This window comes from Myotis davidii, unplaced genomic scaffold, assembly GCF_000327345.1.
Source record: "Myotis davidii unplaced genomic scaffold, ASM32734v1 scaffold924, whole genome shotgun sequence".
Classification (NCBI taxonomy): domain Eukaryota; kingdom Metazoa; phylum Chordata; class Mammalia; order Chiroptera; family Vespertilionidae; genus Myotis; species Myotis davidii.
The window spans coordinates 72,787-86,559 of NW_006294764.1; the positions used below are offsets into that span (position 1 = coordinate 72,787).

General features: G+C 39.9%; 1 protein-coding gene across 3 annotated transcripts in view; it reads left to right on the forward strand.

Annotated features, from left to right (window-relative positions):
* Positions 1–13,773, forward strand: part of PIK3R3 (phosphoinositide-3-kinase regulatory subunit 3) — an 86,360-nt gene that overhangs the window by 41,146 nt on the left and 31,441 nt on the right. For all 3 annotated transcript variants that reach the window (XM_015567509.1, XM_006769223.2, XM_015567510.1), the window contains 2 exons: positions 9,340–9,448; positions 11,374–11,472. In XM_015567509.1, coding sequence (XP_015422995.1) covers positions 9,340–9,448; positions 11,374–11,472 — 208 coding nt within the window. The remainder of the gene's footprint in view (positions 1–9,339; positions 9,449–11,373; positions 11,473–13,773) is intronic.

Genomic DNA, 13,773 nt, shown 5'->3' on the forward strand with positions numbered 1-13,773 from the left:
ACGGGTAGACTGGCTCTTGGATCTCCAAGGAGATGCAAAGTCGCCACTGCCTGATGCCACCCAGCAGGAGCTACAGAGAGATCTGCAGATTCCTCCTCTTTGTTTGGGGTTTGGAGGTGCCCAGATGAGGTGCAGTTGTGAAGTAATGCAGGCTGCTGATTAGCCTTAGGCTTTTGGAAGCTCTGGGTTTCTCTGACCCAGCTGGAGTTTGACAGGTTTTTAGGCAGAGAAAGGCCAGGCCATTAGTATGCAAAAGCCTCTGCACACAGCTTGGGTGGGGTTGTAAATTGGGTGGGGTGTGGTCTCAGGGAGTCACGGGGCGGTGCAAATAGCAGTGGTTGCTGTCAGCCCTCCCTCGGATAGGTCCCTGGGTCTCTGTGTCCCTTGGCCCTGCGCAGGAACAATGAATGCTGCAAGCACTTCTGTGAGAAAGCCGCCCTCACATTCCGGCCCGATGCCAGACAGTCCAGTTTCTCTGTGTATGAGTCTGGGTCCCCAGCTTATCTGAAATCAGAACTGGATTTCAGAGCAGTCAGGAGCTTATATCTCCCTCCTGGTTGAAAAAGACAACAGTGTACCCAGCTGTCAGCCCCTTTCGCACGCGCCTCCGTACCTCCACACTTCACACCTCTGCACCTCCTATCGGACTCAATGTGCTTTTCTCTTTCCTTTTAGCTGTCAGACTTCCACTCAGCCAGCCTTCCCATGGTTCTGGATGATATCCATTTTGTCTTTTAGTTGTAGTTTTAATGTGTTTGTACATGGCAGCAAGTTCAGGTATTTACCTATGCCGCCATCTTGGTTCCTCCCGACATGTAATTTTTTGCAGTAACGTAATTACTTCACAAATCTTTCTTCTAATTAATTTCCTTTCAATGTACACAAATCCGTGCACCAGGCCGCTAGTTTAAAAATAAAAGAAATTGCTTGTGACTCTCTGCTTAACCTTTTGAGGAACTGCTAGATCTTTTCTAAGCAGTTGTATTGTTTCATATTGCTATTTGCAATGTATGAGTTACAGTTTCTTCATATCCTCACCCACACAGTGATTACCTGACTTTTTTCGTTAGAGTCACACCTAGTGGGTGTGAAGTGGTATCTCATTGTGGTTTTGATTTTCATTTCTGTGATGGCTGATGAGATTGAATCTCTTTTCATCTTGTTGGACATTTGTATGTTTTCTTTGGAGAAATGTCTATTCAGATCCTTTGCCCATTTTTAAATGAGTCATTTGTCATTTTATTAAACTGCAAGAGATTTTAATATATTCTAAATACAATAAAAAAGAAATCCTTACCTGAGGATATTTTTCCATTGGTTTTTTTAGAGAAAGTGGAAGGGAGGGCGAGAAACAGAGAGAAACATCAATGAGATAGACACATTTGATTTGTTGCCTCCTGCTTGTGCCCCAACCAGGGCCTGGATTTAGCCTGCACCAAGGTACATGCCCTTGACTGGTATTGAATCTGGGACCCTTCAGTCTGCAGGCCAACGAGTCATTTGTCATTTTATTAAACTGCAAGAGATTTTAATATATTCTAAATACAATAAAAAAGAAATCCTTACCTGAGGATATTTTTCCATTGGTTTTTTTAGAGAAAGTGGAAGGGAGGGCGAGAAACAGAGAGAAACATCAATGAGATAGACACATTTGATTTGTTGCCTCCTGCTTGTGCCCCAACCAGGGCCTGGATTTAGCCTGCACCAAGGTACATGCCCTTGACTGGTATTGAATCTGGGACCCTTCAGCACGCACTGGTATTGAATCTGGGACCCTTCAGTCTGCAGGCCAACACTCTCTCCACTGAGCCAAACTGGCCAGATTTAAATACAAATTTTAAAAATCACATATATGGCCGAGACCGGCTTGGCTCAGTGGATAGAGCGTCAGCCTGTGGACTGAAGGGTCCCGGGTTCGATTCTGGTCAAGGGCGTGTACCTTGGTTGCGGGCATATCCCCAGTAGGAGATGTGCAGGAGGCAGCTGATCGATGTTTCTCTCTCATCGATGTTTCTGACTCTCTATCTCTCTCCCTTCCTCTCTGTAAAAAAAATCAATAAAATATATTTAAAAAAAATCACATATATGATTTATTCTCATTCTGTGGTTATCTTTTCACTTTTTTGATGGTGTCCTTTAGAAAATAAATTTTTTTTGCCCTAGCTGGTTTGGCTCAGTGGATAGAGCGTCGGCCTGTGGACTGAAGGGTCCCGGGTTCGATTCTGGTCAAGGGCACATTCTTGGATTGCAGGCTTGGTCCCCATTGTGGGGCATGCAGGAGGCAGCCGATCAATGATTCTCTCTCATCATTGATGTTTCTACCTCTCTCTCCCTCTCCCTTCCCCTCTGAAATCAATAAAAATATATTTAAAAAATTTTTTTTAATTTGAAGAGATCCAGTTTATATTTTTCTTTAGTTGTTTGTACTTTTGGTGTCATATCCAAGAAACCATTGCCCAATCCATGGTCATTAAGGTTTAAGCCTGTTTTCTTCTAAAAGTTTTATAATTTTAGCTCTTACATTTACGACTGATGTATTTTGAGTTAATTTTTGCATAAAATGTAAGATAGGAGTCAAGCTGCATTTTTTTTTTTTTTTGCATGTGGCTATTTAGTTGTGCCACATCCATTTGTTAAAAAGGCTACTTTTGTACAATTGAATTGTCTTGACACCTTTGTTTAAAATTATTTAACAATAAAGAGATTCTGTTTTGAAGAACATATTCACATTGTTTCCTAAATCCCTCAATATTGTCGCTTTTTTGTTAATACCTTTTTGCAACAGTCTAGCTTATAGAAAAGTTTCAAGTACAGTAAAAATAATTTGATTTTCTTGACAGTAAATTGCCAACATGATGACCACGTTTGTATTTCATAAAGAAGAACATTCTCTTACATAACCACAATACAAACATCAAAATCAGAAAATTAACATTGATTCATTACTATCATTTCATTTTTGGATTCAGGTTTTGTCCATTGTACCAGCAACGTCTTTTATAATAAGAATTCTGTCTAGAGTCACCCCTTGCATTTAATTGTCATGATTCTCTAGTCCTCTTCAATCTGGAAGGAACCTTTCTTGACTTTCATGACCTTGACATTTTAAAAGATTACAGGCCAGTTATTTTGTAGAATGTCTCACAGTTGTGGTTTGTTTGATGTTTCCTCATGATTAGATTCAGTTTGTGCGTATTTGGTAGGAATATCACGGGAGTGATGATGTGTTCTTCTCAGTATATCCTATTGGGGGCCCATGAGTTCATCATTACTAGTGGTATTAACCTTGATTACTTTATTAAGATGGTGTTTGCCAGGCTTCTCTGCTATTATATTAGTCTTTTTAAATTTTTTGATTGCAAAGCATTTTGTGAGAAGGTCCTCTGAGATTATATAATTAATCATTAGTCTTTTAGTTTTTCATTTATTTCTGCATGGGCACATAGATTCCTTTTTTACATAGCTTATATTCCTTATTATTTGTATTGATGTTCCAGATTTGGTAGTGGGAACCCTTCAAGCTGGAGTCTTTATTCTTTGGTCATGACCCCTCATTCTTTGAGCAGTTGCTTCCTTTTTGGCATGATTTCCAGGTTTATTTAGTACTTGCTGTACTCTAGCCCTGGAATTAGCCATTTCTCCAGAGCCCTGGCTGCTGTTAGTAGAGAATAGCATAAGAAAACAAGAACTGAATGCTAGGTGTAGATATTGGGGTGTTGCCGATCCCCGAACTTCTCAAGGGACAGAGCTATGGAATAGTTGTATTCCTTATAAATATAGACATTTGCATCTATCTATTTAGTTCTCTGAATTTATATCAATATATGCAATCCAAGTCCAAACCAGAGAGTTTGTTCTATTTTTTTTTTTACCTTTCTATATTTGTAACTTTCATGTTAGACTATGAGAAACCTGGCTTCTATTATCTTTTTAAAAAAATATGTTTTTATTGATTTCAGAGAGGAAGAGACAGGGAGATAGGAACATCAATAACTAGAGGGAATCATTGATTGGCTACCTCTTGTACACCCCCTACTGGGGACCGAGCCCACAACCCAGGCACATGCCCTGACCAGGAATCAAACAGTGACTTCCTTGTTTATAGGTTGATGCTCAACCACATTGGACAGGCTCAATTATCTTTAATGGTTTTACTTATTTTATCTATTTCTCTGTATGTACCCAATCTGTAATAGCTATTCTTGTACTAGAGGCTCAGGGCATGAACATTCATGCACACGGGGATCCCTCAGACCAGCCTGTGCCCTCTCACAGTCTGGGACACCTGGGGGATGCCCATCTGCTGGCTTAGGCCTGCTCCCCGAGAACAGATGATCTAAAAGAAATAATCATATCCTTGGGTAAGGATTTTTTAAAATGGTAATGGTCGCATGAAAATTCACTGCTGGCCGGGCTGAGAGGACTGGGGGACTCTGGCAGCAGCCGCTCTGTGGGCCTGCTGCCCCCTGGAAGGGGACTGGGCACCGCCATCTTGTGGCTGTGGGCACTGCCGTCTTGTGAGGGTGTGATGTTCAATTAGCATATTACCTCTTTATTATATAGGGTTCCCCCTGCCACCTCCCATCCCCCACCCAAATAGATATTTTTTTCACCCTTCTCTGGCTTTGCCCCTCTGCATTTGGGATGCTTACTTCCGAGGACTATGTCTCTAATACTATGCCATCTGGGCCCCATGCTACTGCCCTTCCATCACCCATCCCAGGCTGTCCCCATGAGGATCCCTTCCACACCTGCTCAAGCTCTGAGATCCTGCACTATGCTTCTGCCCTTCTATATGGATATAGTCCTCTCTCAGCTGCTTCCATCTCTGACATCAACTCTTGGTCATTATGCCCAGCCCCACTTAATGGCATTTGGACTGAATTATTTGCGAAGGAGAGCCACATCATCTTTTGAGAGATAATTAAGTTTTTTTTTGACATCTGTCCAAAATTAAAAGTTAGTGCTTTATAAGAAGGGAAAAGAAGTGTTGGTCAAGATGGTAGCATAGATAAATGTAGTACTCACATCTTCCCACAGCCACATCAAAATTACAACTAAATTACAGAGTAGTCATCACTCAGAATACCTGAAATCTGGCTGAACAGAAATCCTATAACTGAGGATATAAAGAAGAAGCCACACTGGAACTGGTAGAAGGTGTGGAGGCATGGAACAGACTGGTCCTATACCCACATGTGGTAGTTAAAAATCAGTAAGGGTATCTTGCCTGTGGAGATCCCCCTTAAGTGGTCCCAGGCCCCTCAGTCCAGGGTTCCACTGCCAGGAGAGAAGTTTCCATAATTTCTGGCTGTAAAAATCAGCAGAGACTGTGGTTGATAGAGATGGAGCGCTCCTGGATTTCCAGGCATCCTTGAAGGGCCCACACATGGACTTACTCAGACTTGCTCAGAGCTCCAGCACTGGGGCAGCAGCTCAAAAGTCATAGGAACATATGGGGAGGAACTGAATTGTCTGGTGTTAGGACTAGGGCTAGAGAGGCAGCTTTCTCTCAGACAGAAGTGCTAGTAGAGGACATTGTTCCACAGAGCCATCAGGATGGCACCAAATCTGAGTCTCCATCAACCTGGATAATAATGTTAGGCACCTGCTGACCCCCCAGCCACCTTAGTGATTCCCTCAAACTTGGGCTCACCCAAGCCATTTCCAGTGGCCTTTTTATACAAAGGGCCTTTCTTAGCTCATGCTTCATACTTTTGTAAAGTCTCTCAAACAGGTAGCATTTGGTATGCAGTACCTCTTGCTAAGTGACCCCAGACCTGGCATTAGCGGCAGCCAGCCTTGGTTTGCAGCTTGACCTCTCCCTGGGCACTTCCAAGCCCAGCACAAGTAGCAGCCACTCTGTAGCTCATGCCAGGTGGCCCCAGGCAGGAAATAGGCAGTGGCTGACCTCGCACCACCTGGGAGGTCCCAGAGCCAGTACACGTGGTGGACAGTTTCAGAACACCCTGATTATAACCCAGCCACCTGCACCAGTGACATACTCAAGGGGCAGACTCAGCAGGCACCAAAGCCCCACTGAAGCGAGTCCTGCTTTCATGAGGCCAGCCCCTGAACAGCAGCTTCTCCACTGTAGTTGCAGCAGGCCCTCACAGTGATGTGCCAACAGAAATCAAGGCTCAACTACAGTAGGAAAGTGCACACAGTTCACCTGGGGTACACTTGGGGCTCCCAGCTCAGGTGACTGGGGAGGCTGTGCCACTGGGCCCTACAGGATACCTACTACATAAGGTCTCTCTACCAAGTCCAGGGAATGTAGTAGCTTTATCTAATACATAGAAACAAACACAGGAAGCAGCCAAAATGAGGTGACAAATGGGTTCTAAGTGAAAGAACAGGAAAATCTCCAGAAAAAAGAACTAAATGAAATGGAGGCAAACAATTACCAGATACAGAGTTCAAAACAATGGTTATAAGGATGCTCAAGGAACTTAGTGGGAACTTCAGCAGCATAAGTAAGGACATGGAAACCATAAAAAAAGAACCAGTCAGAAATGAAGATTATGTGAACTGAAATGAATAATTTACAGGCAATCAACAGTGGAGTAGATGAGGCAGAGAATCAATCAGTGATTTGGAATATAAGGAACCAGAAAACAACCAATCAGAACAGCAAAAAGAATTTAAAAAATGAGGATAGTGTAAGAAGCTTCTGGGACAACTTCAAGTTTACCAACATTCTCATCATGGGGTGCCAGAAGTCAGAGAGCAAGAAATTAAAAAAATAATGGTTGAAAATTTCCCTAATATGATGAAGGAAATCCTATCTAATAAAGAGGGAATATGCAAATTGACTGTCACACCCTCACAAAGATGGCAGTGCCCATAGCCACAAGATGGCGGTGCCCAGTCCCCTCAGCCCCGCCAGAGTCCCCCAGTCTTTTTAGTCCTGCCGTGGGGGTGGCAGGCACACAGTGTGGCTGGACCTGCCCTCAGCCCCCCAGCTGCCCAGAGCCTGCCCAAAACGCAGGCAAGCCTCAGATGGCAGCTGCCCAGCTGATGCCTGAGGCGCAGGCAAGCCTCGGATGTCAGCTTCCCAGCCACCCACGCTGGGCCTGAGGCGTAGGCAAGCCTTGGGTGGTGGCTGCCCAGCCACCCAGGGCCACCCGAGGCTCAGGTAACCAGGGCCAGCCGAAGCTTATGCTGCCAGCGGTGGCAGCAGCAGAAGTGTGATGGGGGCATCACCTGCCCCTGATCACCAGGTTGCCTCCCACCCCTGAGGGCTCCCAGACTGAGAGAGGGGTCAGGCCGGGCTGAGGGACCCCCCCTCCAGTGCATGAATTTTCATGCACCGGGCCTCTAGTAGATATATAAGCCCTGGAAGTACAGAGAGTCCCAAACAAAATTAACCCAAAGAGGCCCATATGAAGACTCATCATAAATAAAATGCCAAAGGTTAAAAACAAAGAGAGAACTTTAAAAACATCAAGAGAAAAGCAGTCTTCTACAAGGGCGTGTCCTTAAGTCTGTCAGCTGATTTCTCAACTGAAACTTTGCAGGACAGATAGGATTGGCACAAAATATTCAGTGATGAAAACTAAAGACCTACAATCAGATTACTCTAACCAGTAAAGCAATTATTTAGAATTGAGGGACAGCCTTCAGTTGGCTGGTGTGGCTCATTTGCTTGAGTGTCCTCCCACGCACCTTGAGGTTGCTGTTCTATTTCCCCGTCAGGGCACATGCCCAGGTTATAGGCTTGAACCCCAGTATGGGGCATGCAGGAGGCAGCTGATTGATCTTTCTCTCCCTTTCTATTTAAAATCAATTCTATATAATAAAAGGCTAACATGCAAATCCTTCAGTTGGCTGGTGTGGCTCATTTGCTTGAGTGTCCTCCCACGCACCTTGAGGTTGCTGTTCTATTTCCCCGTCAGGGCACATGCCCAGGTTATAGGCTTGAACCCCAGTATGGGGCATGCAGGAGGCAGCTGATTGATCTTTCTCTCCCTTTCTATTTAAAATCAATTCTATATAATAAAAGGCTAACATGCAAATCAAAACGTGAAACGACCAGTCACTATGAAGATAAAAAATATGAAAAATAAGATGGCAATAACTACGTATCTATCAACAATTACTTTAAATGCAAATGGATTAAATGCTCCAATCAAGAGACATGCACAAGTGGCAGAATGGATAACAAGACAAGACCTTTTCATATGCTGTCTACAAGAGACTCATTTCAGATCAAAAGACACATAAAGACTGAAAATAAAGGTGTAGAAAGAGATATTTAATAAAAATAGAAACAAAATAAAACATTAAAGCTTGGATAGCAATTGTTAACCAGGCAACCCCACTTCTGGGTATTTATACAAAGAAACTGTAGCAATTGTTAAACCAGGCAAAATCGACTTTACATAGACAAAGTCTACAACAGGAGACAAAGAAGGACCCAGCAACCCCACTTCTGGGTATTTATACAAAGAAACCCAAAACACTAAATCAAAAGGTCATGTACATCCATATATTCATTGCAACATTATTTACAATAGCCAAGATATGGAAGCAACCTAAGTTTCCATCGGCAGATGAATGGATAAAGTAGTGGTGCATATATTCAATGGAATATGACTCAGCCATAAAAAAGAATGAAATCTTAGCATCTGCAACAACATGGTTGGACCTAGTGGATGTTGTGCTCAGTGAAATAAGTCAGAGAAAGACAAATGCCAGATTATTTCACTTACATGTGGAATCTGAACAAACAAGCAGAACAGAAATTGTAATAACTATGTATGGTGTCGTATGGGTACTAGATTTATCTGGGTTATCATTTCTTAAGTTATATAAATGCCTAATCCTGGGGTTGTATATGTGAAATTAATATAATATTCTATGCCAATGTATTTAAAAATAAATTTAAAAATATAGGAAAAGTAAAAACCTCAAATAGCTTGAAAATTATACTTTTCAGGCAATTGTTGTTATAGTTTTGAAAGGATTTTTTTGACTAATGTTTAAGATTTAACATAAGCCCTGGCCAGGTTGGTTGAGCATCGTCCCATGCATCAAAAGGTTCCCATGCATCAAAAGGTTGCCGGTTCAAATCCCAGTTAGGGTGCGTGTGGGAGGCAACCGATCAGTGTTTCTCTCTCACATCCGATGTCTCTGTCTCTCTTATCTGTCTTCCTTCTTCCCCCTTCACCCCCTCCCTCTCATTCTAAAATCAGTAAAAACATTTTAGAAAAAAAGTGCTATTTGATTTATAATTATTTGAATCTCAGTGTACATTGGTTAATCAGTGGTTCCTGACTGAGGAAATAAAACAAATTATAATTTACATGTACAAAATAATATTCATTTTTCTTCTAGCTCTTCCACCAAAGCCACCTAAGCCAATGACTTCAGCTGTTACAAATGGAATGAAGGACAATTCTGTTTCTCTTCAGGATGCAGAATGGTACTGGGGGGATATTTCAAGGTAACTAGAATGCAGCTATTATTGAATGTATTTTTTTAAAAATCACTTTTTAGAATTAGTAGTTAAAATACTTTAATGTCCCATTAATTGTCATTTAAAGATGACCATTTAAGAGATTGTGTGGTAACATTTCAAAAGTTTCTAAATGCTTTTCTTCCCACACACACACACACAAAATGACAAGAAAATCTTTAAATTATGGGTGTGATTTTATTTTTAATACTATATTGGGGATATATTTCTTTTATTTTTTTATTTTTTTATTAAGGTATTACACTTAAGATAGTTACACATATCTTAGGGTGAAAGATACTTATAGGTACTTAATTTTCCTTACCTTTTGTCTCTAAGGCGGTAGTAGTAGTACCACAATCTTTACATGTGCAAGAATCAATTGGGTGGGGCTTAGGAATCTGCATTTAACAACCTCCCCAAGTGATTTTGATGCACTCTTCACACCTCATTTTGGGAAACAGGACTCTTGGACAGATTTCTCTTTGAGTAAAATGTGGTTTTGGAAATATTTGAATCTACAGAAGGAATATATATATACACACACACACTGCATATATATATATGTATATGTATATATGTATATATATATTTAAAATTTGAATATTACATTTCCTTGTTTTTAAAAAACACTACACATTTCAGCCAACTCAGGTTTCAAGTTGATGCTATATTCCTCAATATGATTGTCTCCCTCTTTCTTTTGTCTCTTCTCTCCCATTACCAAAATGGCACTCATTCCTTCTTTTCCTTACCCTTTTAACCATCTTTAAATGTACAATTCAGTGGTATAAAGTACATTTACATTGTTGTTCAACTTTCACTACCATCCATCTCTGGAACTATTTCATCTTCCCAAAGTGAAATTCTATACCCATTCCTAATACACTAACTCCCCTTTCCTCCTATTTTCCCCAGCCCCTCCCTGGCAATCACCATCCTACTTTCAGTTTCTATGAATTTGACTACTCTAGATATCTCGTATAAGTGGAATTATACAATATTTATGCCTCCAAAGTTCATCCATGTCATAGCATGTGTCAGAATTTACTTCCTTTTTAAAGCTGAACAATATTTCACTTAATATATATATCTACTTATTTATCTGGACATTTGGCTTTGATGAACATTTGGATTGTTTCCAGCTTTTGGCTAGTGAGTAATGTTGCTATCAACATTGTGTGTAAATGTTTAAGTCCATGCTTTCATTTGTTTTGGGCATATACCCAGAAGTGGAATTTTTAGGTTACATGGTAATTCTATGTTTACTTTTTTGAGGAAGACAATATATATTTATATTAAAATTATCAGAAAAAATTTATTTTAGCATTATACAATAAAAGGATCTATTATATTTAAATATCATTTAAATTTATATTTTAAGACCCTGTGGTTCTATAATTCAAGGGTCTTTTATACCCTGCCATTTCCTTTGAGTGTTCCAGTACTGTTCCTTAAAGTCCCGAACCAGCTCCGAAGAGAAATTTATTATCAGTATACATTCATATTGGAGGATACTATATTGAAAAATTGTGAATTTAGTGAATTTCTTCCCCTCTGATCAGACAGCTGCCAGTGTTGCTTAAATATAACCTTCTTTCTAAACCGCTGCTGGTTTTTCCTGAAACTCTGCAAGTTCAGAGCTGCCTAAGGAATCCCTTAAAGGCTTAATGGAAACACTATCTCTTATAGATAGTTGAAATCTGGAAAAGTTTAAGAAGTAAATAGCCCTTCCTTAAATTGCATAACACCGAAAATCAAAACAGAATGAACACACCTAGAGGGAGGAACTAAATGACCTCTGAAGGCCCTATGATTCTAGAACTATACCACTTCCCAACTAGCCTTAGTAATAATGTATGAAGAGCACAAATGACACTTGTGTTTTTTTCATTTTTACTATAATTCTTCAGGGAGGAGGTAAATGACAAATTACGGGACATGCCAGATGGTACCTTCTTGGTCAGAGATGCCTCAACAAAAATGCAGGGAGATTATACTTTGACTTTGCGGTGAGTATTTTTCAGCATTTTCATTAGCATTATTTATTTCTGGTATACAAAGATTTCTGTATTTTGTTTAAATCTTTATATATACATTTTTCATATTTTAATTTAATATAGATACATAATTTTTGTTTGGCTAACTATACTTTTTTATACATTAAATATTTAAATGTTTTATAAAAATGACAGTATTTATTTTTTGGTAGCAGTAAGGTGAAAAGCTTTCATGTAAGGAAATAAGATGTATACTGTTGACCTTATGAGTATAGAAGTAGTGATGTGCACAGCGCAAGGTTGTTCATGATATGTTGGGAATCCACCCCTCTAATAATCCTATTATTTTCCTTAATGCAGACTTCAGCGTTAAAACCCAGCCTTATTTAGGATGATGATGATATGTAGAAGATAAAGCAATTCTCAGTCTGTATCATGCCATCCATGTGGGCATTATTAGAATCTCATAAGTGGTGGTTGTATCCCTTTTATATTTACAAAAGTGGGACATATATTTTTTAAAAATTAGGAAAACTGCTTTAGATATTCCCACATTTAATTTTAACGATTAAAATTGCCTAATTACAATAAAGTCTTACGATTTAAAAAAAATAAAGTGACTAAAGAAAAGAATAATAACAATAGCAACAATAACAACTTTCTTGTACTAAGCATTTTACATGTAATAACTTATTTATTTCTCACAACAACCTTATGACATGTAGGTATTAATATTTTCATTTTATAGATGAGGCAACTAAAATTTAAACTGATTAAGAAAGTTACCTCAAGACACATACTAGTAGCTAGTAAGTGGCAAAGGATAGGTTCAAATCCAGATTAATCTGTCTGTTTGCTGCCTTTCCATCCTAGTATCTTTAAGAAAGAGAATCCTATATTTTATGCTAGAAATTTGGAGTCACTATATTAGTTTCTGGTAATGGCATTGAAAGAAATTAATGCCATAGGACTTCAGTTGTACTGAGGAATAATCAGTGTTCTCTGTTGATTCAACAATTTTTTCTCATTCTAGTCAGGCTTCTGTCTTATCACTCTACAGCAGTGGTTCTCAACCTCCCTAATGCCGCGACCCTTTTATACAGTTCCTCATGTTGTGGTGACCCCCAACCATAAAATTATTTTTGTTGCTACTTCATAACTGTAATTTTGCTACTGTTATGAATCGTAATGTAAATATCTGATATGCAGGATGTATTTTCATTGTTATAAATGGAACATAATTAAAGCATAGTGATTAATCACAAAAACAATATGTAATTATATATGTGTTTTCCGATGGTCGTAGGCGACCCCTGTGAAAGGGTCGTTTGACTCCCAAAGGGGTCGCGACCCACAGGTTGAGAACCGCTGCTCTACAGGGCCTGCTAAACCAATGGCCACTTCTCTTTCTTACTTTGCCTGACCTCTTAGCAGCATTAGTCATAGACACTTCTTCCTAGAAACAGTTTATTATCTTGGCTGTTGTGATAGCACATTCTTCTGATTTTCTTCCTAATTCTAGGCCACTCCTTTGCTCAATATCGAGATGTTGAGTGTTTCTGGGTTCAGACTTGGGCCTTCTCTTCTCTGTATTCATTTTCCCACAGTGAAGCTTGTCCTGCCCTTGACTTTAATACACAGTCATGCAGTGAGATTCATACCCCTTATCTCCAGCTCTGACCTTCAGATGCATATATCCAGTTGCCTGCTTGCTTTGGCCGCTAGATAACTAGGGGAGATACTAATTTTAACATGGTCAGTGCAGAATTTTTTATTTCAATCCCAACTCCCCTACCCAAACTGTTTCTCTTCAAGTCTTCACTCTTTTTAAGCAATAGAACCACCATCTCCACAGTTACTCAAGCCACAAGTCTTTCCTCCTCTCTTTCTCTCACTCTCATATCCAAGTCATCATTAAATAAATCCTGCCAACTCTACCTTCAAATCTATATTAGTAATTTCTTCACATTTCTCTCCCATCTAATCTAAGCCACCATCATCTTGCTTGATCTTTTGCAGTCACCTCCTGACAGGCTTCCCAGCATCTTACAATTTCTAACCTTCCCCATCCCTGTTGACTCATTTTCCGCACAGCAGCCAGAATGATCATTTACAACAATATTCTTCAGGCAGTTGTCTCTAGGCATGGCTTTTCCCTCTCCTTTCATTGTCTTTAATCCGTTCCAGTCAAGCTTCCATCCTTACCATTCTACTGAAACAATTTTATCAAGATCACTTAGTGATCTCTACTTTGTAAAGCCTCAGTTGATTATTTCCTCTTTGTTGAAATGCTTTTTAAAACTTTTTTTTTTT